This window comes from Sebastes fasciatus, chromosome 19 (assembly GCF_043250625.1).
Source record: "Sebastes fasciatus isolate fSebFas1 chromosome 19, fSebFas1.pri, whole genome shotgun sequence".
NCBI lineage: Eukaryota > Metazoa > Chordata > Actinopteri > Perciformes > Sebastidae > Sebastes > Sebastes fasciatus.
In genome coordinates, this window is record NC_133813.1 from 1,467,694 (window position 1) to 1,495,238 (window position 27,545).

Here is a 27,545-nt window from a genome sequence, read left to right on the forward strand (position 1 = left end):
CCTGTAACGTCTGTGTAACGTATGGATGGAGTTCAGGAACGGTTCTGTTCTGTTCTGTCGGAGGAAATAATCCATTAAAGCGGCGGTTCCCAACCTGGGGCTTGAGACCCCTTAAAGGGTCACAAGATAGATTTTATAGGTTACAAATAAGGGTGTAACAATACATTTATTTTTTTGGACGTCTCCATCTTGGTTTTTGGACGTCTCCATCTTGGTTTTTGGACGTCGCCATCTTGGTTTTTGGACGTCTCCATCTTGGTTTTTGGCCATCTCCATCTTGTTTTTTGGACGTCGCCATCTTGGTTTTTGGCCTCCTCCATCTTGGTTTTTGGACGTCTCCATCTTGGTTTTTGGCCGTCTCCATCTTGGTTTTTGGACGTCTCCATCTTGGTTTTTGGCCGTCTCCATCTTGGTTTTTGGACGTCTCCATCTTGGTTTTTGGACGTCTCCATCTTGGTTTTTGGCCTCCTCCATCTTGGTTTTTGCCACCAACCTTTTGGAGGTTGTAGCGGGCTCAGTTTTATGTTTCACTTAAGAGTGAAGATACTGGTATCATATGAAAAGGAAAAACTGGCATTGCCACAAAACCGCCCCGTCTTCTTATACGCAGACTTCCCAGACTACGATAATAAATGGTAATCCGGGAGAAAACACGTTACCCTCAAAACGTGTTTGACGATGCAGTTTTGTTGAATGGGAACGTAATGTTTTCCTGGTTGTGCGCAGTTTTTTTGTCTTTGCATCTTTGCATAATTTGAGCATCCACGAATTACTGGTGTTTTTGTATTGACTTCACAATCACACCATAACAGGAACGCTGTATCTGGACAGAGATGCTACTGTTGATTATATTCAATGAAACTCATTTCTATTCATCTCTATTGTGCTGTTGTTGAGTAGAAATCTCTGAGATGGATATCTACCAACTGAAGCCACCACTGTCTGCATGGACATACCACTAGAGTTGAGTGACATGTTGTTTTGTTGTTGTAATTTGTTGCGTTGAACCTTTGTGACAGAACTTTGGGTTTCATTTCGACAGAACTGATCCTTCTGCCCAGCTTGTCCCAAACTGAGCCTCTGTTTAGTTTCTTAAGCTACAAACTAGCACATAATTGGTGTACAAGCTGCAGCTCTAGTATGTCACCAGACCAGCTCTGTGTGGGGGCTCCCCCGTGAGCCCGATGCCTGAGCTTAACCTCACCTCTCAGGGGTTGAAACCGCTCTGGTCACGTCCCCCCCTCCGCCATGTGTTCAGGTCTCCGGTGGTCCTCCGTGGCGGCGCAGAACAGGTCCCCCTCTCCACTGAACACGTCTCTTGTTTCCTCTTAACTGGTTCCAGCAGCGCGGCAGCGTTTGTCGTCCAGTTGGTAATGATTTAAACAAGCTCAGGGCCTCTTCGCTGTCTTTCTCACATCGGCCTTTTTCTTATCGTTCCCATTCGGCTAATCATCGGTACGGCGCGGCGGGATTGGAGGGAGAGTCGGCAATCTTGTGTTCTCATTTTCTGAACGTCCTTCAAAAGGCGACTTGAAGCTCGAGATGCTTCTCTGGGTTGTTGGTGGTCCTCGGGTCACCTGAGATTCAGTCCGTGAGAGGTGCCCCATGTTGGATGGCTTAAAACGGGAGAGGCTGTTACCTGTTTCTAGAGACGTTCGACTTTATTGATCTTATGCCGGGTAACCACTACACGAGAATCAAGATGATTTTAGGCCTGATTTCCCCGTCGCCATATTGGTTTTTAGCCTTCGCCATCTTGGTTTTTGTCCGTCTCCATCTTGGTTTTTAGCCTTCGCCATCTTGGTTTTTGTCCGTCGCCATCTTGGTTTTTGTCCGTCGCCATCTTGGTTTTAGCTGTCGCCATCTTGGTTTTGGGCCGTCTCCATCTTGGTTTTTAGCCGTCTCCATCTTGGTTTTTAGCCGTCTCCATCTTGGTTTTTAGCCGTCTCCATCTTGGTTTTTAGCCGTCTCCATCTTGGTTTTTGGTTGTCACCATCTTGGTTTTGGGCCGTCTCCATCTTGGTTTTTAGCCGTCTCCATCTTGGTTTTTAGCCGTCTCCATCTTGGTCTTTAGCCGTCTCCATCTTGGTTTTGGGCCGTCTCCATCTTGGTTTTTCACCGTCTCCATCTTGGTTTTTGGTTGTCACCATCTTGGTTTTTAGCCGTCTCCATCTTGGTTTTGGGCCGTCTCCATCTTGGTTTTTGGTTGTCGCCATCTTGGTTTTTGGCCGTCTCCGGGTACGTTCCAAAGCTCTTAATTTTCGTTTCCTCGCTTGAACCGGAAGTTGTTCTGGTGCGCCATTTTGAAGACCGTTCCAAAGCCCTTATTTGTGCATCGAGGATCGAGGATCGAGGAGCGAGGAGCGAGGAGCGAGGATCGAGGATCGAGGATCGAGGATCGAGGATCGAGGAGGCTTGCCGGAGGAGCTATGAGCGAAGATACACCAGTATATCCTCCACGGAAGTCTTTTACCGACCGACACGCCCCCTTATTGGATATCAGTTACTGATTGGACGCTGCTGCTGATCAGACTGATCTGATAACTTTACCTCTCAACATCACTGGAGTTTCATACCGGAGTGAAAACAGATCACAGATTAAACGTTTTATAGTTTAGTTGTCTTCTGATTCACCATCTAGTTATAATGTGTGTTAACTGAAGCTCTGAGCAGCAGCAGAAGGACCTGCAGTATCTCTGCTTCTCACACCGTCAGTGAAGCAGCCTGACAGTCAGAGGGGTTTATAACACCTGACAAACTGACTTAAAATAACTTTCCGCATTTTTTAGAATGATTTTTCTTTTCATGATCTGTTATTTCCCCCGTTAACTTTTATTAATGATTCTATTAAAGTCAGAGAGAGAAGGAGAGTCTGTCTGTCAGCAACAAACACCTTTTACATCATTTATCCTCATTCAGTCACATGAGGCTGATGATTCCTGAACGTCGGGTTTGATATGAGTTACATCATTTACATTTTCCCTTTAGCCTAATAAATAATGTCCAGTGTTCAAAAAACACCATAGTCATATTCTGAGTTATTAAATAATTAACTCACAATCAGAATATCAATAACTACAGACGCTAATAATGAATAAATAATGTAAAGTTATTGATCCAGTAGAGATGGTTCCTGAGCCTCTAAGCAGGACTCAGTAGAAATACAGGCTGCAGCTTGCACTTGTCTTTATTAGTATTAGATCAGTTCAGACACAAACAGCTGTTAAAGCTGACTGACAGCTGATCCAGATGTGATCAGCTGCTGCTGTCATCAGAAACGGACGTCGCTTCACGTGACGCTTCAGAGGAAACGACCGTCCCATGTCGCTTAAATCGTATTTCCTCGTTTCCTCTCTCCTCGCATGGTTTCCTTGCGTCTCTCCATGCTTTCCTGGTGGGAGGGACTAAGACGCAAGGATGAGAAGCAAGTGAGGGAAACAGGGATGCAATTAAGAGCTTTGGCATGCACCCTCCATCTTGGTTTTAGCCGTCTCCATCTTGTTTTAGCCGTCTCATCTTGGTTTTAGTCGTCTCCATCTTGGTTTTAGCCGTCTCCATCTTGTTTTAGCCGTCTCATCTTGGTTTTAGTCGTCTCCATCTTGGTTTTAGCCGTCTCCATCTTGTTTTAGCCGTCTCCATCTTGGTTTTAGTCGTCTCCATCTTGGTTTTAGCCGTCTCCATCTTGGTTTTAGCCGTCTCCATCTTGGTTTTTGGCCGTCTCCATCTTGGTTTTAGCCGTCTCCATCTTGGTTTTAGCCGTCTCCATCTTGGTTTTTGGCCGTCTCCATCTTGGTTTTAGCCGTCTCCATCTTGGTTTTGGCCGTCTCCATCTTGGTTTTAGCCGTCTCCATCTTGGTTTTAGCCGTCTCCATCTTGGTTTTTGGCCGTCTCCATCTTGGTTTTAGCCGTCTCCATCTTGGTTTTAGCCGTCTCCATCTTGGTTTTAGCCGTCTCCATCTTGGTTTTAGCCGTCTCCATCTTGGTTTTTGGCCGTCTCCATCTTGGTTTTAGCCGTCTCCATTTTGGTTTTAGCTGTCTCCATCTTGGTTTTAGCCGTCTCCATCTTGGTTTTGGGCCGTCTCCATCTTGGTTTTGGGCCGTCTCCATCTTGGTTTTGGGCCGTCTCCATCTTGGTTTTTGTCCGTCTCCATCTTGTTTTGTTTTATCTTCATATTCACCAACGTGAGAGCGGTATTGATCTTCTCATCTAACTCTCGACAAGAAAGTGAATAAGCGTAATTCCCAAAATGTCACTTTCTTTCTTCTCTGACCATGTGAGCCCTTCAAAGCAGCAGCGCCTGAGGATAAAGAACCAGTTGATCTTCTCTTTGCTACCCACCGGGATCCTTCCTTCATCCTCTGTACGTCTGCCGTTTGGTTTCATGACTCCTAAACATCACATGGTGTTACATCCAAGTGAAGGCAGATTATATGAGCTTCTATAGAGCTGAAGACTCGAGGAGAACATTTGATGTAGACCACTTAAGGTGGGGGAGATGCTGGGCCATAATCACACACTCACACACACACACACACACACACACACACTCATCTACCTACCTACACACAGGTATAAAAGCGGCCCATGTGTTTCTAGTCTTGCCTCTTATGGGCCACATGATACACTTCCCGTCTCAACAGGAAAACTCTCCTGTAAACCAGCCTCATTAGCCCACTGACCTGTTGTGTGTGTGCGTGTGCGTGTGTGTGTGTGTGTGTGTGTTGCACAGGACCGACCCCCCTGCAGGATCCAGTAAGCAGCAGCCGCCCCCCCAGCGCTCTAAAGATGCTGCCGCAGCAGCTTCAGCAGCGGAGGACCTGTTTGAAGACTTCTGACCCGTCACTGGTTCCACTGGTTCCACTGGTTCCACTGGTCTGTACAGAGAGAGAACACTGGTTTATGTTGGTGTCATATTTTTATACTGGATTCATGTATTAAGGGTCTCGGAGAACAGAAACAATAAAAGGAACTGTTCCTGTAACAACATACAGATGGGTGACAAATGAAGGGAAAGTGTCTCAGTGAGGTGCTATTCCACCACGAGCCTCTAGAACGGTTCCATGTCGAAGGTTCTCCAAGTGGAACTCTACCGGAGGAGAATCATTCCACCAAAAATATATTCACTCATTTGGTGTTTTTGGTGATGGTGGTGCTCAACCACCTAACCACCTATAGGACACCTAGAACATCCCAAATGATTGCAAGAACCGCCTAAAGGAACCTCAGTACCTCCTGAAAGACTATTTGAACCACCTAAAGGAGCCCTATAACGTCCTAACAGGTCGCTAGAACCACCTACAGAACCCAAACCAATACTAAGACCACCTAAAAGAACCCTCCAATAACCTATAATCAAAATAGATTTTAAAAACTGGAAGAACTTTTAACTTTTATATTGAGCTTCATGAACTGGAAATGAATTATGATTTCTACAATGTTTGTGCCAATAAACAGTGTGAACGTGTTAAAATTACAATGTTTGTGTTTTTTAAAAGTATTATTTATTAACTCCACCAATTTTTCCATGTCAAAATGATTTCACTAGTTAACTTCTTCTGTTTATTCTGTTACTGTCTATAGATTTTTTTACATTTTTCTAACATTTTTGGGATATTTTTTAAAGTTTTGGGACATTTTTCACAAATATTTTACTAATATTTTTGGTTGTTCTTTTAATATGTTTTTTGGCTGTTTTCCAGATTTCGTTGGTGAGATATCTTTAGGATATTTATTGGATATTTTTCATATAATTGTCTAATGTTTCTGGGATGTTTCAGCTTCTGTTTACTCTGTTACCGTCTAGCCTATACTCTGGATGACGTATTACCGGTGTGATGTATGAGGAGATGCTGTTCCAGTCCATCCAGTGTTTGAGTAGCTTGAGCCAGACTACAGAATACCTCTGCTTCTGCTGCACAGATGTTGTTCATTCTTTTCTTTAATCTGTCTCTCTGTAGTCGTCTAACTTTATGGAAGAGTGAAACTAAATCAGAGGAGTGTCCCTTTAACCTCTTTCTCTCTCTCAGGCTTTCCCCATTCTCACTTCCTCCATCTCCAGCTCCCACCCCCATCTCCCCCTCTCTCTCTCCCCACACTGGGGCGTGTCGGGGGAGGTGTAGGACATGTGTGCCCCTCCTCTTCTTCTTAATGTCTGGATAATAGCGGGTGTAAAGTGGATTTGAACTTGCAGCCGATGCTGAGAGGAGGAAGAGGAGGAAGAGGTCCGAGCAGCAGAGAGGAGCTGAAACGAGCTGTCAGACTTTGTTGGTTTTAGGACATCCAGGGATTTCTTTTGGAAAAGTCTGAAGTGATAAAACAGAAGCAACTGGATTTTCTTTGCACTCTTGGATTTACAAGGTAAAATGATGCATTTTCTTTACTAATCTCTTGCTGAAATTCCTTCACACATCCTTAAATGTTGTCTAAATGTTACTAAAGATGGTTTTCACTAAAGATGTTGCCCATTATTTAACGTAGTCGATGCTGTAGTTTGTTAGCAGGAATGTTCCCACCCTGATAAAACTATACGATAAGATAAAAGTGACACTTGGGACCAATTAGGTCCGTTTACATCCACTGACAGTTGAACCACTTGATGACCTGATAAACTTTATCACCACAGCTGTGCTCTAATCTGCTCCTGATACAGCTGTGATCACACATCTGCTCTCTAAAGCCTCATTGGCATCTTGAATAAACAGAACAGATATGTAATTTATTGTTGGAATATCTCATGTAAAGAAATTAAAATAATCCAGTTTACAGCAGAACCCCTTACAAAACACACGTTTATTCAAGTGTACAAATTAGTGTTTTAAACTTCAAATAAGAGACTATACTTTCACTTTACTTTTTATGTACTTAGAGATATACTCAACAAAATTATACTTAAGTATCCTTGGCTCATACTGAAAAGTATACAGAAAAGTATAGGTACATTTGGCCAAATACTATGAGTTAACTTATAAAAACTTACAAGTATACTTGCAATAAAAACTATTAAACTAGTAGTTTACTGAGAGTATACTTTATTACTTTCATAAACTATATATATAACTAGTAAACTAACAGCTTACCTATAAGTTCACCTGTAGTATAGTTCATATTATAGTTGCAGTACAAAATACAGCTTGGATGTAAACTAGTTGTGAACTCAAAGTTTACTACTCTCACATTTAAAGTATACTTTTATGAAAACAATGTAAAAAGAGGGCCAATTTAGTCCCAAGTAGTATTGAAGTAGTACACTTACAAGTATACTACTAGTACATTGATATTAGTATACTTATTACATGAAGTATACTTGGGAATATACTTGAACAATACTTAAGTTTAAAACTGAAAGAATTACTTAGAGCAAATTTAAGAGTTTTTTTCCTGTAAATTTGCCACTTTATTCTCAGAGAATATCTTTTTTTTTCTCCTAAATTTATGATTTTATAATTTCACAAATTTGTGATTTTTTTTCCCGTAAATATGTCAATTTACAGAGAATTCCAGAGTTTATTTCTCCCCCTGAACATCCCCTGTCCTCCACCCAGACCGAATGATAAAGGGTTAATCAACTAGTTGCAGTGTTATGTCAATGAAGCATGATGGAAATACTCTACTGAACTATCAGACTTCTAGTTTTTATCATTTCATCACTGACTCCACCGTCTTTTCCTCCAGATCGTGTTGAGATGATTCCTCACATCCTCACACACCTGCTCTGCCTGGTGTGTCTGAGTTCTGCTCGTCCTCAACCAGGTGAGTCCAGAACCTCTCTCTCTCTCTCTCTCTTTCTCTCTGACGTAGTCGTTACAACACACAAGACAGATTTCAGATCCAACACTGACAAAGTGGAAAGTGATAATTCGTCCAACACAAGACGAGTCGGTTGTTTCCAGTAATCTCTGGATGTAGGAAAAGCCCCCGCTGGCCTGAGAACTGATTTCTCTCTCTGCTTCATGCTTCATGCTTCACGTCATCGTGTTTCACAGAAACATTTATTCCAGGTAGAAGAGACTCTTCGTGTCCACAGGGGCGTTTTTTATGGCGAGGGATCTCCTCCCTTCCCCTCATTGGATGCTTTATGTGATGCCACGAGGCACCTGATTGGACGAACTCTTTCCCTCCGGTGGCTGCTGCTCCCAGCTTTAAAACTGGAACCAACATGGCGGCTCGTTTGGAAACTTCTCTTCTCTTATATCACGAAAATAGTTCTGAAAACATCTTATGAGAGAAATAAGTCAGAAAAGTCTTTATTTTAGATCGACAACGGGTAGTTTAAAAGTTTCTAGGGGGTCGCCAACTTGGTTTTTGTCCGTCTCCATCTTGGTTTTTATCCATCTCCATCTTGGTTTTTGGCCGTCTCCATCTTGGTTTTTATCCATCGCCATCTTGGTTTTTATCCATCGCCATCTTGGTTTTTGGCCGTCACCATCTTGGTTTTTGGCCATCACCATCTTGGTTTTTATCCATCGCCATCTTGGTTTTTGGCCATCACCATCTTGGTTTTTGGCCGTCTCCATCTTGGTTTTTGGCCGTCTCCATCTTGGTTTTTATCCATCGCCATCTTGGTTTTTGGCCGTCTCCATCTTGGTTTTTATCCATCGCCATCTTGGTTTTTGGCCGTCACCATCTTGGTTTTTGGCCGTCTCCATCTTGGTTTTTATCCATCGCCATCTTGGTTTTTGGCCGTCACCATCTTGGTTTTTATCCATCACCATCTTGGTTTTTGGCCGTCTCCATCTTGGTTTTTGGCCGTCTCCATCTTGGTTTTTATCCATCGCCATCTTGGTTTTTGGCCATCGCCATCTTGGTTTTTGGCCGTCTCCATCTTGGTTTTTATCCATCGCCATCTTGGTTTTTGGCCATCGCCATCTTGGTTTTTGGCCGTCTCCATCTTGGTTTTTATCCATCGCCATCTTGGTTTTTGGCCGTCACCATCTTGGTTTTTGACCGTCTCCATCTTGGTTTTTATCCATCGCCATCTTGGTTTTTGGCCATCACCATCTTGGTTTTTATCCATCGCCATCTTGGTTTTTGGCCGTCACCATCTTGGTTTTTGGCCATCACCATCTTGGTTTTTGGCCATCACCATCTTGGTTTTTGGCCATCACCATCTTGGTTTTTGGCCATCACCATCTTGGTTTTTGGCCGTCACCATCTTGGTTTTTGGCCATCGCCATCTTGGTTTTTGGCCGTCTCCATCTTGGTTTTTATCCATCGCCATCTTGGTTTTTGGCCATCACCATCTTGGTTTTTATCCATCGCCATCTTGGTTTTTGGCCGTCTCCATCTTGGTTTTTGGCCATCACCATCTTGGTTTTTGGCCGTCACCATCTTGGTTTTTGGCCATCACCATCTTGGTTTTTGGCCATCGCCATCTTGGTTTTTGGCCGTCTCCATCTTGGTTTTTATCCATCGCCATCTTGGTTTTTGGCCATCACCATCTTGGTTTTTATCCATCGCCATCTTGGTTTTTGGCCATCACCATCTTGGTTTTTGGCCGTCACCATCTTGGTTTTTGGCCATCACCATCTTGGTTTTTGGCCATCACCATCTTGGTTTTTGGCCGTCACCATCTTGGTTTTTGGCCATCACCATCTTGGTTTTTGGCCATCACCATCTTGGTTTTTGGCCATCACCATCTTGGTTTTTGGCCGTCACCATCTTGGTTTTTGGCCATCACCATCTTGGTTTTTATCCATCGCCATCTTGGTTCTTGGTCATCTCCATCTTGGTTTTTGGCCGTCACCATCTTGGTTTTTGGCCGTCACCATCTTGGTTTTTGGCCGTCACCATCTTGTTTTTTTTTTACTTGTAAACTAAATCACATTGTGTTCTTCCTGATAAAGAAGTGCAGCTTTTATTTTTCCCTTCTTTCTTTATGTCTGTATATGTTTATATGTGTATATGTATATATGTATATATGTATATATGTATATATGTGTATATGTGTATATGTGTATTTCTGTGTATATTGTGGGAAACATATTAAAGAAAAAGAACCTGACTGTGACTCGGAGACTCAAACCGGAACCTGTTTTCCAGCAGCACCACTGAGCCCAGTGAAGATGCAGAAGAACTCCCCAGCGTCCGGTTCTCTGGCGGGCCGGGTGGAGCTGCCGTGCCACATCGCCATCACGCCAGTTTCTCCCAGCGGCACGACACTCGCTCCATCGCACGCCCTCCCAACGCCTCCCACCACGCCGAGTCCTGAGGAGGAGCTGAGGATCAAGTGGACCAAGCTGGAGGAGGGGGTGGAGAAGGTGGTGCTGGTGGCCCAGGGAGGGGTGGTGAAGGTGGGGCAGGACTACCTGCGCAGGGTGTCGCTGCCCAGCTACCCGGTGTCGGTTGGGGATGCCTCCCTGACGATCGTGAGGCTCAGGGCCAGTGACGCGGGGCTTTACCGCTGTGAGGTCATGCACGGGATAGAGGATATCCAGCACACCGTCAGCCTGCGCGTCACCGGTGAGTAAAACAACACACACACTGCCAACGCTACGCTTTTATTGGTCAATATGATGAGTCTTCACACATGTTCAGTGACTGAATCCAGATGTTGGCAGAGACTTGGCTGCTGTTTTCAGAGCAGAAGGTGTGAAGTTACCTCATATACCGTATTTAAAGCTGCAATAATCAATATTTTTATATAAACTATGAGCTAAAAGAGAATATTGGATTCATCAGGTGAAACACAAAGACATGTTGCTCTGTAGCTGCTGGATGTTTATAGAGAAAATAATAACATATACACAAATATATAAGGGGATGAAATGCAGGTTTAAAATGAGAATATGAACGAAAATATAACTCAAAGTTCCTCCAACAGTTAAAAAGTTAAATTCATCAACAATAAAACAAACGTTTTTCTCTATTTAGTTTATTTTTCAGATTTTATTTCTATATTTTGCATTATTTTATGTCTTTCCAATTAAAATTAGTTCATATTTATACATGTAAATATGTATGTATAAACATGCATACACTGTAAATGTTCACTGTGAAAGGGTTAAAGCTCTCTTGCCCGTCACCATCTTGTTTTTTTGCAACCAGAAGTGACAGAGAGGGCGGAGCTAAGTACAACCGAACGCTGAATAAGACATTTTTTAGGCGAACAAAATTTTACAACTCACTTTCACAAACTGAAAACACACTGTGAAAGGTTTAAAGCTCTACGACGAAAACACGGACAACTCCCAGACCGGACAACGCCGTGGTAGCGACCTGTCAATCACCAGGTAGCCCCGCCCTAAAGCATCCCCTGCTTTATGGTCTATCTGACTCTAAATGGGACCATCATTTACTAAATGAACATCATGCTGTATTGAAGAAGACTTGAAACTAGTGACTGAGACCATAAACTCATGTTTACAATGTTTACTGAGGTAATAAATCAAGAGAGAAGTAGAAGCTCATTATCTCATAGACTTCTATAAAACCAGAGGAGTCGCCCCCTGCTGGCTGGTAGACAGAATGCAGGTTTAAGGCAGCAAGTCATTCGTCTTTCTGTATAAACAGTAGTTTATATATTGAATTATAGTAAATATGGAAGAGTTCATCCAGGGGAAACCCCACAGAGCCGTGAGGAAGCCGACCCTGGCTCCCACACATTTACACAGATTCCACATTAATACTGAACAGGACTCTTTGTTGAGCAGCTCCACACAAAGACGCTCCCTATGAGTGACTCACAACAGCTCAGTTCATCTATTCACATCCTCCTGCAGCGCTGCCAGGATAATAATAATCCTCCATCCAGTGGAAAATAAAGGAGCTAATGACACCAGACAACGGCTACATATAGTCTGAGGATGACAGCTGAAACCGCTGACTGGCTTGTGTTTCTCTATACTGTCATGTCATGATTACTGGAGTCTGGAATCTTTAGTGTAAGAATGTCAACAGGAGATGATCTCTGTCTAATCTGGTAGAACAGGTTGAAGAAATGGACCGCATTTCATCCGCCTCCGTCGTATCACAGCAGCCAAAGAGATGCTAGCTTCCTCTTTGAGTGGAATACAACTTTAACAGTAGACGGACGGTTGATAATCGAGACTAAGTATGCTTGTTGAAAAAGGGGAAAAAACGTTAGCCCATTAAGTTTAGATTTGTCACCAGGGGCTTTTTTTATTTTTATGTTTCTAAAGGGGTCTTAAAAGTCAGCAAATCTAGTGAGAAAAGCCCCTTTTCCACTGCATGAACTTTTCCCCAGAACTAGGAACCTTTTGAGGGACTCATTGCGTTTTGACTGCAGGGACCAGCATCTAAATTAAGTTCCAGGAACTTTTTACCCACTAAAAAGTCCTTGGTTGGGGGGGTAGTACTTTCTGAAAGTACAGGAACTTTCCCCGGAACTAAGAACCTTTTGAGGAACTCATTGCATTTCGACTGCAGAGACCACGGTCTTAATTAAGTTCCGGGGACTTTTTACCCCCCAAAAAAGTCCCTGGTTGGGGTGTAGTACTTTCTGAAAGTACAGGAACTTACCCCGGAACTAAGAACCTTTTGAGGGACTCATTGCGTTTTGACTGCAGGGACCAGCATCTTAATTAAGTTCCGGGGCCTTATTACCCCCCAAAAGGCCCTGGTCAGGGGGTAGTACTTTCTGAAAGTACAGGAAATTTCCCCGGAACTACGAACCTTTTGAGGGACTCATTGCGTTTTGACTGCAGGGACCAGCATCTTAATTAAGTTCAGTGACTGTTAATTGATTTCCAATAATAAATATACACCTACATTTGCATAAAGCAGCATATTTGTCCACTCCCATGTTGATAAGAGGATTAAATACTTGACAAATCTCCCTTTAAGGTAAATTTTGGACGGATAAAAAATGTGCGTTTAATCTCGTTTAACTCTGGACAATCATGCGATCACCGGTAATCGTGATTCAATATTTGAATTGATTGACAGCCCTAGAAATGATTAAACTTGACATTGAGGATATGGTGACTCTTCACAGCTCTGTATCTGATGTTTCTGATGTCTGTCCAGGTGTGGTGTTCCACTACCGAGCCAACACCAGCCGCTACACTCTGGATTTCCCCGCCGCTGTGGAGGCGTGTCGCGCTGCAGGCGCCGCCATCGCTACACCCGAACAACTCACGGCCGCGTTTGAGGACGGCTTGGACCAATGTGACGCAGGCTGGCTCTCCGACCAGACGGTCAGGTGTGTGTGATTCGATGTCAGGTTGAAATATTGTCATTGCGCTGACTCAAAGGTTTTAAGACTCAAATATCCACAGAAAAAACTTTATTGGCGGTTACATTCTGTGTGTTCCCTTTATTGTTCTTTCAGGTACCCGATCACGGTGCCCCGTCCCGGCTGTGCAGGAAATCTGATGAGCCGTCCAGGAGTGAGAACGTACGGCATCCGCGACCCCTCGGAGCTATACGACACGTACTGCTACGTAGATGAACTACACGGTAACAACGCAAGCACAAGCAAATGAGTCCGAGCATGGTTAGCTTAGCTTAGCATAAAGACTGGAGGCAGGAGGAAACCGCTAACATGGTTCTGTCCCAAGCTCCATCAGCTTTAAAGCTCACTGATTAACACGATGCATCTCGATACGCTGCACTAACACTAACACTAACCCTTTAAAAACCGACCTCGTTGTTTGCATGATCCTGTTTCTGTTGAGCTAAAATAAAAACCATAGAAGCTGGAGCTTTCATTCTTTTGGTAGCAGGAAGCTTCTGAAGACTTCTGTCTTTCACATTGTACACTTGTGATGATGTCATTACGTTACGATATGTGCACGTATGTTACATAACATACCGTGACTAAACTATCAAAACACCTTTGCACTCGATCTGCTCATGAAACTAAAAAATATGTAAAAAACTTAAAAATGTATAGAGTTCAAATGACAAAATATTTTGTTCGTTTTGGATTTGTGTGTTTATTTAGTAAAATTTAATGTAAAAAAACATGTCAGATTTTTGTGTTTTTTTTATTTACAACACAATTTCAATACTTTTATCAATTATTATGTTTTATTGACTTGCATAACATTTTAGCTGTGGTTGTACAGATGTTAGGGATGTGAAGAATTTGAAGTAGTCCTGTCGAAGTTAACGTGATAATAACGTGTTAACACAAATCTGTTTTAGCGCCACTAATTCCTTTAACGCATTAATGCAACTTGTGATTTTTAGGTTGTAGAGGACTCAGTTTTAAAAGTAGATGTCACCCAAATAAAATATTTTGCTGATAATACTTCTGCATTCTTACTCAAAAGTTGTTGCAAATAATCATTATTATTGTTTAATCTTCTGATTATTTCCTTGATAAATCTACAAATATCTTATTTTTAGTCCGACTAACTCTCCAAAATATTAAATCTACTGTAAAATAAGACAAAGAAAAGCAGCAAATCTTCACATTAGAGAAGCTGGACGCTCTGAATATTTGATTGAAAAGGCACTGAAATTATGAATTATCAGTGCTGTTACGTCAAAGTTAACCTGATAATAACGCGTTAACATATATTGTTTCAAATGCCACAAATTTCTTTAACGCGTTAACACAACTTGTGATTTTTAGGTCGTAGCGGCTCAGTTTTAAAGCTAGAGAGAAGATACTGGTATCATAGTAAACTATAAAACCTGATGAATCCATCGGTACCAACCAGGTCATACACAGTTCCAGCACGTAGCACCAACCTAAAACCACAAATCATTGTTTCAACATTTCTGTTTCTGTGCTCAGATTAAACAAACAATATATATATATATATATAAATAACTATATTTGAGTACATGGTCCCACCTCTCCTGAAATCACTAAAACACACTGTTATAGACATATAATAAGTTTAAAGTATCATCTAGTGATAACACTGATAACACCTCGAGATGCATCCGTATGTGTCTGATTCAGCTCTGCAGGTGATTGATTGATGACATCACACGTTGATCAGAGTACAGAGAACATGTAACATTAACTTCTTATTAAAATGATGAACTTTCTGGTTGCTAAAAGAAACTAAACCTTTTCTTTACTCCGTGTCTCTTGTGTGTGAAGGCGACGTCTTCCACCCTCCGTCCGTCCGCGATAAGCTCACCCTGCAGCAGTCCAGAGACGAGTGTGAGAAGCACGACGCCGTGCTGGCGTCCCCCGGTCAGCTGTTTGCGGCGTGGAGGGCCGGGCTGAACCGCTGCGACTACGGCTGGCTGGCGGACGGCAGCGTCCGCTACCCGGTCACCGTTCCCAGGCAGCAGTGTGGAGGAGGCCTGCTGGGGGTCCGCACGCTCTACAAGTACGATAACCAGACCGGCTACCCGGACCCCACCGAACGCCACGCACTGTACTGCTTCAAGGGTAAGACTGGAACACACCGACGACACCAACACGCCGGGTATCTGTGATACGGATGTTCAATTCAATTCAATTTATTTTTATATAGCGTCAAATCACATCAGAAGTTATCTCAAGACGCTTTATCTATAGAGCAGGTCTTAGACTGGACACCAGAGTTTAGAGACCCAACAAGCAGCCACAGTAACAGCAGCTGTAATAACTAATACAAGTAGGACTGATAACACAAAACCAATAGTAGTGGATGTAAAAGAGTGATAATACAACTATCGGTATTGATGTCATTGGGTCGTCCTCAGACGGGCTTTCAAGCCGAGCTTCCAGCTGTCTCAGTCCACCATACATCTGGCTAGCTCGCCAGCACTGTCCTGCATCTGTCCGCAGTACGTCCATGTATATTGGTGTGGGACGTTCCCGTGATCGATGCCCGTGCGTTGGTTCCCACAGCATCAGCATGCTTGCTGGGAGTTCTTGATGTCTTTGGCAGTGACCGAGAAGTGTTATTCTCCAGGCTGCCACTTTCTTATTTGGATGTAAGGGTTACTACCTTACCCTTAGAGTTAAGAGGTTTGTCTGAAGGCTGCAGCCTGAACAGCTGGAGATATAGAGGGACTAACTGACAGCTGGTACTGAACGGACTGAATGGCGCATCTTGTGAAATTCTACTTTAGTTTAGGTTTCACAAATATCAAAATAATTCATCTTTTGGCACATCAGCAGCACATTATCATCAGCATCAGGACCTGGAAAAGATTATTATTTTTTAAATTATTATTATCATTATTATTATTATTTTTACAACTTTTTTCTCGTAAAGTTATGACTTTATTCTCGAAATCTCAGATTTATTTTCCCCTCAAAGTTTCCCCTAGTACTCCATCATAAAATCACCGTCTTTTCTCTTCCTGTAAACGGTTTCAAATGTTTGATGACTCATCCTGCACTCGGTGGCGTTTACAAAAAAGTTGTCCAATCAAATGAGACTTTGGGCGACTAGCTAGCCAATCGTTTGTGGATCCGATCAGTATCCCTTCTTTGATCGTAGTAGCTAACAGAGCAGTATGGAGAGAGACAGTTCATATCCAGAACAATGTGGCGGAGGTCTGAGGAGATTGACTGTATGTGCAACACCTCTGGGGTGTCCGGGTGATATGTAAACAAGGAGAGCTGCAGCTCGCCACATCAGCGCCGCGGCGTGTTGCAACACAAACGGGCCACAACGTGCAGCCGTTTAGAAGAAACCCAAACAGAGCAGGATAAACTCCCCCTGCTCTGTTTATGGGGAGGCACGTTCTCTTTATGAGGGGAAAACCCAAGTCATGCACTCTAACACAGATCCAGCAGAAAGGGGACGGGTCCCTAATGGTTCCCAGCTGGACCCGGCCCAAACAGACAGGGAGGGGTGGTGGGGGGGGGTCAGATCTCCCATCTGTAACATCATCATTAAAAACCACTCGACAACACAAACCTGTAGAGAGAGAGAGGTGGTATGAACCCGTTCTACCCTTCAGCTGTGATGATTAACAGATGATGGAATCACTAACAGACCTGCAGGTTCTGTGTAATGTGTTCTGTGTTCTGGTGGCAGAGCTCACAGTACAGTACAGTACAGTGACAGGATGAGGACGGACCCCGGCCCCGCCAGATGACGGCAGCTCGCCAAACACATGACATCATACCTGAGGCGGGGCTGAACACGCTGTCAGGGTCTCCGACACGGTGCGAAACACCAGAGCAGACCAGCTAACATCCACACAGACCGCAGACCTGTTAACCCCTTCAGTATGTGGAGCAGGACCAGAACTATCTAAAGATACTCCATTACTAGTGAAAAGTATCTTCAGTGAAAGTACTCAATGTGAACTAAAATATACTTAAAGTATCTTCAGTAAAAGTACTTATTGTGCAGTAAAATGCCATTGGTTGGCAAAGTCCACAACGATTAGTTCAAAAGCTTCTAGGTAGTCGCCGTCTTGTTTTTTGGCCGTCGCCATATTGGTTATTGGTCGTCACCATCTTGGTTTTTGGCCGTCTCCATCTTGGTTTCTGACCCTCTCCATCTTGGTTTTTGGCGGTCTCCATCTTGGTTTTTGGTCGTCGCAATCTTGGTTTTTGACCGTCTCCATCTTGGTTTTTGGCCGTCTCCATCTTGGTTTTTGGCCGTCTCCATCTTGGTTTTTGGCCGTCTCCATCTTGGTTTCTCCATCTTGGTTTTTGGCGGTCTCCATCTTGGTTATTGGCCGTCTCCATCTTGGTTTTTGGCCGTCTCCATCTTGGTTTTTGGCCGTCTCCATCTTGGTTTTTGGTCGTCTCCATCTTGGTTTTTGGTCGTCTCCATCTTGGTTATTGGCCGTCTCCATCTTGGTTTTTGACCGTCTCCATCTTGGTTTTTGGTCGTCTCCATCTTGGTTATTGGCCGTCTCCATCTTGGTTTTTGGCCGTCTCCATCTTGGTTTTTGGCCGTCTCCATCTTGGTTTTTGGTCGTCTCCATCTTGGTTTCTGACCGTCTCCATCTTGGTTTTTGGCCGTCGTCATCTTGGTTTTTGGCCGTCTCCATCTTGGTTATTGGCCGTCTCCATCTTGGTTATTGGCCGTCTCCATCTTGGTTTCTGACCGTCTCCATCTTGGTTTTTGGTCGTCTCCATCTTGGTTATTGGCCGTCTCCATCTTGGTTTTTGGTCGTCTCCATCTTGGTTTTTGGTCGTCTCCATCTTGGTTATTGGCCGTCTCCATCTTGGTTTTTGGTCGTCTCCATCTTGGTTATTGGCCGTCTCCATCTTGGTTTTTGGCCGTCTCCATCTTGGTTTTTGGCCGTCTCCATCTTGGTTTTTGGTCGTCTCCATCTTGGTTATTGGCCGTCTCCATCTTGGTTTTTGGCCGTCTCCATCTTGGTTTTTGGCCGTCGTCATCTTGGTTTTTGGCCGTCTCCATCTTGGTTTGAGGCCATTTCACCCTTTAAACCCATTGTGATATCTGATGTGTGTTGCGGTTTACGGGGCTAGGGTTGGGACTCTGGGGGGCGGGGGGGTTGAACCTTAACCCCTAGAATTAATTAGAATTAGAATTTCTTTAAGGGCACCAAAAGGGTTAGAGCCGGCCCTGTGAAAAGTACAATATTTCCCTCTGAAATGTGGTGGAGAAGCAGTATAAACTCACAAAATATGCACATATTCAAGTAAATTACCTAAAACATGTACACAATAAATCAGAGGGAGAAAGATAAGCTCCACCTAACACCACCCGGCCGTCCCTACGTGCCCCTAACAGCGCGGCGGGATGGAGGGGAGTCGATTACGTAGTGTTTATTAAAGCATCATGTCAGTGACGTTCAAAGCCGGCTGCTTACTCCCAAGACACCAACTACATGAAGTCAGCACTTAGAGCTACACAAAGGAGAGCATTGTGTGTGTGTGTTTAGGAGGCCTACTTCCTGTCTCTTCTCATATGGTATGTATTCCATCATAATGAGATATAAATCTGTGCTCGCATCTCAGAAGAGGTCTTTAAAACGAAATCCTCATGGTCTGCTCAGAGTGGTAAATAGTGTTTAGAGAAGAATTCAGGCTGTAGGAAGAGAAACCAGTTCACTGTGAAAGCTACTGGAGACTAGAAATACGACCACATCCAGGCCTTTAGCCCTGAACTGCTTTTATTTCTGACAGGTGACTTCATGTTTCAAAAATCAGAGCTGTTAACATTTCCTTTTAAAGCCCGCTGTAAGCTAACGGCAGGCTGACAGCCGCATTTTCTAGATAGTACAGTTTTCTTTATTTAATGAGTCACGACAAAACTGATTCATTCTGTAAACATTTGGTCTTCCATATAACTGCTGTTAGCTGGACTGGACTGGACCCAGACTCTGGGTTTTGCATGTTTTAGCCCACTGACGACAAATGACGTGTTCTTTACATTACTGTGGAGCATTTTACAAACATGGAAGAAGTTTTTAGACAGATTCTCCACCTCTTTAAGCAACCGTTATTATATTTAACGTGATATAATAACCATACATTATGTTGTTTTTGGCAAAAACCATTTGGGTTCTTTGGTGTGGTATACATGCAACAGTTGGCGTCCATGTTTGAAAAACAACCCAGATGACGAACAGTCAGTGAGCATCAACAACATGAATTGAATCATTTCTTGGTTTCTGTTTGGCAGCTGTCTTCTCCACAGTCGGAGGTTTTAAACCCGTCTCTTCTTCTCTGTTTCTTCTCTTACAGCTAAACCAGAGCCGACTACTACGAGTCCACCGATGACCCCAGCTGAGTCCAAACCCCGCACTCCAACACCCGGACCAGTCTTAGTGCCTGCGAGAGCTGAAATTCCTGTCGTATATTCACCAACGGAGAGACCACACATAGACCAACGCACCTCCCCTCACACCACCGCCTCCGTGACCGCCATGTTAGACGACATTCAAGAGTTTGACCCACACAGAGTCGAGGCGTTACCCGATAGAGGACACGTTTATCTCCCCATGCAGCTCCCTCCCTTACCCACCACCCGCTCGCAGCCCGAACACCTCGACATCTCCCACGGGGGAGAGGCGGGAGGCCCGGCGGGGTCGGGCCGAGGCGAGAGCAGCGGGGAGGCAGGAAGCAGCGATGGCGGCTCGAGTGGGGCTGAGGTGGCGACCCCGACACAGGTCGGGATGGAAACCACATCGAGATCTAGTTGGGTTCTAGAGACCACCACTGGGTCAGAGCTGGAGGTGAAAACATCGAGACCGTCACAGCTCCTACAGGTCGCCCCAGAATGCGTCACGCCTGGACCGGGACTGGTGGTCGTTCCAGAGATCCACACCCCAGAACCAGGCCTACCAGCCGGGACCGGAGAGGTGGGGCAACAACCGGCCGTTGTTTTCAAAGAGGACGTCACGCCTGGAACTACATCGACGTTTGACCTCGGCCAATCACTGGCCCTTCCTGTAGACGGCGAGTCTTCAGCCAAACCGCCTGTCCATCTCATCATCGTCAACGTGCTCGACCGAAATCAATCAGGTGAGTTCAGGAGGGGAACACATCAGCACCGATTAGGAATCTGATTTGGGGCGTGACGACTGATGGGATCAAGTTGGTCCGGGTCTGTTCTGGTCTGGGTCTGTTCTGGTCCGGGTCTGTTCTAGTCTGGGTCTGTTGGTCCAGGTCTGTTCTGGTCTGGGTCAGTTGGTCCGGGTCTGTTCTGGTCTGGGTCAGTTGGTCCGGGTCTGTTCTGGTCTGGGTCTGTTGGTGTTGATAGATAAAATCATATAGTTTGTAATATGTAAAGATTCAGATCCAGTCGTTCTCAAAGATTTTTCAAAGCGTCCATGTTTGGTTTGGTTCAAGAACACATGACAACGGTGTCCCAGGATGATCTAAACACTGTTTCAGGGGTTTAATTGGGAATTAAAGAGAAAATCGGACCATTTCTACGTCATTTTCTTGACATGTTTTACAGTAAAGTGCTCACACGTTGAAACCTTAAGGTCAGTAGAGAAACTCTGCTGGCAGGTTGAACATCAGCGTGATGCTGTGGGATTCACAGACGGACCTCCAGAGGGTGATTACTGGAGAAATCTGGCAGACGGTTGACTTTATTTCACACCGATCTTCTGTTTGACATGTCTGACCTCGACTGAACTCAACAACTCACATTCATATTCCCACTCATGTCATGTATTTACCCCCCCCCCCCTGCGGCTGATTTAATTCTGTTTGTTGTCTTCGTAGGAAACAGTTTGTTACTTTCAGTACGCTGACAGATTCTCACACAAACAAACTGTTTTCAGATCCAGATGTGGAAAGTTATGAAATTTCCGCTTGGCCAATTTTTGTGGCTGGACATATTGTAAACACATCTCAGTGTCTCCGGCGGGAAAACCAGCCTCATGAACAATCAGATATATCACAGCAGATCACTGTGGAGGTCCGATGGAGTGATTAACCTCCTCTAGAGAGGTTCATATCTGTAGACGAGCCGACAGACATCACAGACATGGGACCTTGTTTGCTGACTGAATCTCTGTAACTAACAACTTCTGCAACAATCTCTGCTCTCGCTTTCGTTTCCCACATTCGTCTGTATTCACGGATGGATTACTCAACAGACCCCGGGACCCGAGGGCTCAGGGGCCCGGTTAAAGTGGACGTTACTAACATTACTTGTTGGAGAGTCCTCAGGCGATAGTACTGTGAGTAGGGATTGCTCCTATCTTCTGATACCGAGAAAATGAACCTTAAAGGGAGATTAGTCAAGTATTTAATCCTCTTATCAACATGGGAGTGGACAAATATGCTGCTTTATGCAAAATGTATGTATATATTTATTATTGTAAATCAATTATCAACACAAAACAATGACAGATATTGATCCAGAAACCCTCACAGGTACTGCATTTAGCATAAACAATATGCTCCAATCATAACATGGCAAACTGCAGCCCAACAGGCAACAACAGCTGTCAGTGTGTCAGTGTGCTGACTTGACTATGACTTGCCCCAAACTGCATGTGGTTATCATAAAGTGGGCATGTCTGTAAAGGGGAGACTCGTGGGTACCCATAGAACCCATTTACATTCACTGATCTGGAGGTCAGAGGTCAAGGGACCCCTTTGGACATGGACATGACAGTTTTTCCTCTCCAACATTTGGTGTTAGTTTGGAGCGTTATTTATCCTCCTTCATGACCTGCTAGCAACGCAATACTCAGGATTTCTAGTTTCATATGTTACCGGTCTCATGAGGATGAGCAGAAGCTCCCGCTGTGACCGGATTATGAGCTCCTCTCTGAACTAAACAAACCGAACTAGTTAACCACCGGCAGCCGCAACAAGTCAGAGAAAGACTCCGAGTGACTCGCAACCTGATCCCACATCAAACCGATTTCATTAATTTCCTCAGGAGTGGAACCTGATCGGTTCATATGATGATATATTTATTACCTTTGCAACAGAACACGCCTCCAACATTTCAATAATAAACACAACTCCTGGAAGACGGCAGCACTCGGCTGAACACATGAACGCTGTAATCTGAGATGTGAGAGTAAGACTGTGTTTGTGTGGGACAATGTGGGACAATGTGGGACAATGTGGGACAATGTGGGACACGTTACTCTACAATCTAGATATAATATCTATCTACCTTAAATAATAAATATTCTGCCCCTTATCTTGTAACATCTCTTCTAAGTAGTTTCTCAGTCTTTGTTGTAGCTGCTCTTCCTTTTTCTTAGTGCTGGTTTCCAGCAGATCCCTCCTGAATCTGCAGAGATCGGGACTTTTTGCGGTGACTCAATTTTTCTGCGTTGGTCATAGTGTAGTGAAGATGGTGAAATGTTGACCTGCATTTGACCCCCGTGATGAAGACAGCCTTTACCGCTTTCTTCACAGCTCCGTTGGATGAAAGACAGATTTACTAAAGCGTCTGTCCTGCAGCGGTTTGACTTTAGAAAACTAGAGCTGATGAAAATGTGGGACATCGTCTCAGTTAGGGATGCACCGATACAAGACCGAGTACAAGTACTAACATTTGGGTACTCGCCGGTACCGAGTACCGATACGAGTACTTCTCTGTGCCAAAAGAGCCTCGTTAACAGCCAGCTGGAGGGTGTGAGCGACACACGGCAGGCTGGGGAGTCCCGCATACGACGGGGCTCCCTGCTCCCGGTGCGACTGTCGACCGGGGCAGACTGTCCTCAGTGCGCCCCAACCGTGTTGTGCCGCGGCCCACGTTAAAGACGCCAGAGGTCTGCGGCGATGTCTGCGGCGATGTCTGCAACCCCCCCCGACCCGTCTTGAAACACAAACCAAGGAGTCTGACGCACGCGCGAGTCAGAGGGTGCAAACAAAACCCCGTGGCGCAATGAAAGTGAGGGCCGGCGTGCGTCGGCTGAGGTGGGATCCCGGCCCCGCGAGGTGCGCACCACCGGCCCGCCTCACCTTCACCGTCGGGGAGGTGGAGCGTGAGAAGCCTGAAAGATGGTGACGAGAGGTTAACGTCACGCTGCCGTAAAGTGGTATCGGAGCCGTTTTGCAATACGAGTACATGAGCACAGTATCGGACCCGATACCCGATACCGGTATCGGGTATCGGTGCATCCCTAGTCTCAATATGTGGGACGTGGGACAAGGGATAGAAATGCTGTGCAGTCCCTCGTAAAGTGGGACGCCTGGTCAGCCTTTATAAAACCCCAAAAATATTCAGTTCACGTTGATAGAAACTACAGAAAAGTCTCAGATCCTCTCGTTGGAAGCTGAAAGCAGACAAACATGTTTCTGTACCTCAAAGTAAGGAACAGAAGAAGGTTAAACGTGCTAATTAATGGAGGAATAAACAAACTAAATGATCGTCTCTATTGTCCGTCTCCTGTCTACGTCCAGTGGACCAGGTCCTGGACATCCTGAACCAGCCGGCGCTCGGCATCGACGGCTTCCAGTTCCCCCAGATCACGGACCTGTCCCAGGGGACCGGCGAGGTCGTCATGGGCAGCGGAGGAGACATCGAGGTTTCTCCCATCGGCCTGCCTCCGACTGTCAGCTTCGTCAACGGAAAACACGAGGTACCGGCGTCCACACGGAGGAGTAACAGATAGTTCTGGGTTGAAATTGGGTCATAAGTTCTAATAAATGTACTTTTCTGATCCGTTCAGGTGAAGTTTGAGACGGAGCAGCCGGAGGAAGCCAGAGGAGACCAGTTTGAGACGGCCACACCTGTCCACGTAGATGAGGTGGAGGAAGAAGAAGAAGAGGAGGAGACGAGCGCGACTCCCTTCGACTACGGCGCCATAGAAATCCATCCAGAGGAGACGCCTACAGAGGAGACGCCTACAGAGGAGACGCCGACCGAGGAGACGCCGACCGAGGAGACGCCGACCGAGGACACGCCGACAGAGGACACGCCGACCGAGGACACGCCGACAGAGGACACGCCGACAGAGGACACGCCGACAGAGGAGACGCCTACAGAGGAGACGCCGACCGAGGAGACGCCGACCGAGGAGACGCCGACCGAGGAGACGCCGACAGAGGAGACGCCGACAGAGGAGACGCCTACAGAGGAGACGCTTACAGAGGAGACGCCGACAAAGGAGACGCCTACAGAGGAGACGCCTACAGAGGAGACGCCTACAGAGGAGACGCCTATAGAGGAGACGCTTACAGAGGAGACGCCTACAGAGGAGACGCCTACAGAGGACGCCGGTGACACCGTCCCTCGTCCTTCAGATGTAGTTACGGACTCGGGCGTTGATGCCGACACAATCATCAAAACTCAAGAACCAGGTGATCAGACCGCCATGAGAACCTCCACCACGGCCCCGTATACACACCCAGCACCCACCACGCCATCAGGCCCAGACCCCCCCACCGTCTCGCGGCCCGGCTCCACCTACGAGGACATGGAAGGCTCCGCGAGCCGCGAGGCCGGCGCTACGCAGGAGGAAGGCTCTGCAGACGCTGCCGTGCCCACGCCGGCTTCAGGCAGCCAGCCCGCCGTCATGACCGACGAGACGGAACTCGGCGGGACGGAGCTTCCTACTTTAACCCCGGACACGCGGTCGCAGGAAACCACCACGCCGACGATGACGAGGGAAGACTCTGAAGGGTCCGCCTCTGGAGAAGACGAAGCATCGGGACAAGCATCGGGACAAGACCCGGCAGAGACGCCCAGCTTCACCAGCACGCCGCCGCCGGCTCGTTCCACGCTTCACACCCAGACACCTGCAGTTTCACCGGCTGTCAGCGCCGTCACAGAAGGTTCAGGTGCAGAGCAGCTGTCCGGAGAGGGGGAGGTCACCGAGGTCCTGGGTGGTCTGGTTGACCCTCCCAGAGAGGTCACCAGTACAGTTTTACCAGATGTGGCAGCTGTGACTGTTGCAGACCAAACCTCAGACCAAACCTCAGACCTCAGCACGCCAAAACACTCCCCCGTCCCCTCCCTCGCCGCCACACATGATAAGAAACATCCCACCGAGCCGCCCGGAAGCCTCTCCACGACCTCGCCGCTGTACACCTTCGACCACGACACACACTCCGTCCCCCAGTGGGCTCTGGTCCCGGACCCAGCCGCCACCCCTCTACCGGACGATGGTTTCGTGGACTATGACAAAGAGTTGGCCCCCCCTCTGCTGGAGGCGCTCCCTCAGAAACCAGAAGAGACCACGGAGCAGCCGGAGAGCAGCTCTTACTCGTCTGTGGAGGCCAGCACTGTGGACGTCACAGGTACAGCAACTTCAATAAATAATGAATTCATTAATTAGTAAATGAATGAATAAATAAATAAATAAATGAATAAATGAATAAATGAGTACATACATAAATAATACATACATTTAAAAATAAATATAAAATAAATAAAAAACTTGATGCAAAAATAAATAAAAGATAACACTAAAAATAAAATAAATAAATACAAATAAATGCATAATACATAAATACATAAATAAATAAAAAAATACATATGAAATAAATATCAAATAACAGCAAAAATAAATGAATAAATAAATGAGTACATACATAAATACATACTTTTAAAAGTAAATATAAAATAACTAAAGCACTAAATGCAAAAATATATAAATACAAAAATAACAGCAGAATCGTATAAATAAATAAATACATATAAAATAAGTAAAAAATAAATACATAAATAGATAAATAAATAAATTTAGAATGAATATAAAATAAAAAATAAGTAAAAAAAATATATAGATGTATACATACAAAAATACATAAATAAATAAATACATGAAAATAAATATCAAATAAATGCATAAATAGATAAATAAATTTAGAATAGATATAAAATAAAAAATAAGTAGAAAAATAAATATAATAAAAACAAATGCAAAAATAAATAAATAAATTTCAAAAGATGGAATATAAATACATTAAACAGAAGAATAAATTATAAAAAATAAGGGAATTAATACAAAGATAAATAAAGAAGCAAATTAAAACAGAAATACCAATCTCTACTGAGCCACATCTACGAGCCCTCTAGCGAGCGATAAGGTACATTTAATAGTATACTGGAGTGATTTGAATGGATTCCCGTTTGCTTTGTGTCCTTTGTGTAGAACTCCTGCCCTGCTCAACCAACGTCTGTCATCATGGAGGCTCCTGTTACAAAAAACACACACAACATATCTGTGTCTGTGCACCTGGATACACCGGGCAGCTCTGTGAAACAGGTATATAGATATATATGTATACAGAGTCGTGACCTGTATATTAACTAACCGTACTGACAGACGTAACACCGGCTGCTGTTGTGTGTCTGCAGATGTTGATGAGTGCCGGTCTAACCCCTGTCTGAACGGAGCCACCTGTCTGGACGGAGTCGACTCCTTCAGCTGCCTCTGTCTGCCCAGCTACTCGGGACGGCTCTGTGAACGAGGTCAGCTGCTAGTACTGTAGTAATACTGTCACACAATACCTGTAGTACTGCAGCTAGTACTGCTGTAGTACTGACCAAGGTCAGCTAGTAATACTGTAGTACTACTGTCACACAATACCTGTAGTACTGCAGTCACATACTGAACGGGCAGTACGGCTTTTTAACAACCTGGGTCTTATTTCTGTAGTTTGGGCCATTATTAAGATAAGTAAAGATAATATAATAAGATAAGATAATAAGTTAACTTCAGATAAGTTATGATAAAAGATAAAAAGTTAAGATATTAAGATACGTTAAGATAATATAATATAATTTGAGTTAAGATAAGATAATAAGATATTTTAAGATAAGATAATGTAAGTTAAGACAAGTTCAAATAGATTATAAAATAAGATATGATAGTTAAGATAAGATAATAAGATGAGATAATAAGTTAAGATAAGATATTTAACCTCCTTCAGTATGACCTGGTTGGTACCGATGGATCCATCAGGTTCTTTAGTTTATTAATACCAGGATCTTCAGTCTAGCTTTAGAACTGTTCTGCATTAAAGAAATCAGTGGCTTTAAATCAGATTTATTCTCACGTTAACTTTGACGGCTCTAGTAATGAGGATAACAAAATAAATCAGTCCAACTGTATCAGCTGTAATAATATTGTACTTGTTGAGGTCATTCTTGCTGAGTCGGGCCGTCAGTCGGGCCGTCAGTCGGGCCGTCAGTCGGGCCGTCAGTCGGGCCGTCACAGCCTCACAGAGAACTACATGATACAGCTGACGGGGATCTGTGTGCACACGGCCTGTAAACTGTTTTACTTTAGTTTGTCTGAGCTGGAGGTTTGTTTCCGA

General features: G+C 44.7%; 2 protein-coding genes across 3 annotated transcripts in view; both read left to right on the forward strand.

Moving 5' to 3' along the window:
• The window catches only part of xrcc4 (X-ray repair complementing defective repair in Chinese hamster cells 4), a 28,092-nt gene extending 22,615 nt beyond the window's left edge, over positions 1 to 5,477 (forward strand). Inside the window, exon 8 of the mRNA XM_074617001.1 lies at positions 4,731 to 5,477. Coding sequence (XP_074473102.1) covers positions 4,731 to 4,836 — 106 coding nt within the window. The 3' untranslated portion in view covers positions 4,837 to 5,477. The remainder of the gene's footprint in view (positions 1 to 4,730) is intronic.
• Positions 5,478 to 5,661: 184 nt separating this feature from the next.
• vcanb (versican b) overlaps positions 5,662 to 27,545 on the forward strand; it is a 31,784-nt gene continuing 9,900 nt past the window's right edge. The window contains exons 1-11 of one of the 2 annotated variants that reach the window (XM_074617000.1): positions 5,662 to 6,358; positions 7,673 to 7,750; positions 10,043 to 10,459; positions 12,986 to 13,160; positions 13,290 to 13,417; positions 15,021 to 15,317; positions 19,539 to 20,318; positions 23,682 to 23,860; positions 23,951 to 25,520; positions 26,378 to 26,491; positions 26,584 to 26,697. In XM_074617000.1, coding sequence (XP_074473101.1) covers positions 7,684 to 7,750; positions 10,043 to 10,459; positions 12,986 to 13,160; positions 13,290 to 13,417; positions 15,021 to 15,317; positions 19,539 to 20,318; positions 23,682 to 23,860; positions 23,951 to 25,520; positions 26,378 to 26,491; positions 26,584 to 26,697 — 3,841 coding nt within the window. In that variant the 5' untranslated portion in view covers positions 5,662 to 6,358; positions 7,673 to 7,683. Of the gene's footprint in view, positions 6,359 to 7,672; positions 7,751 to 10,039; positions 10,460 to 12,985; positions 13,161 to 13,289; positions 13,418 to 15,020; positions 15,318 to 19,538; positions 20,319 to 23,681; positions 23,861 to 23,950; positions 25,521 to 26,377; positions 26,492 to 26,583; positions 26,698 to 27,545 lie in introns of both variants that reach the window. The other variant, XM_074616998.1, reaches the window with a different exon arrangement.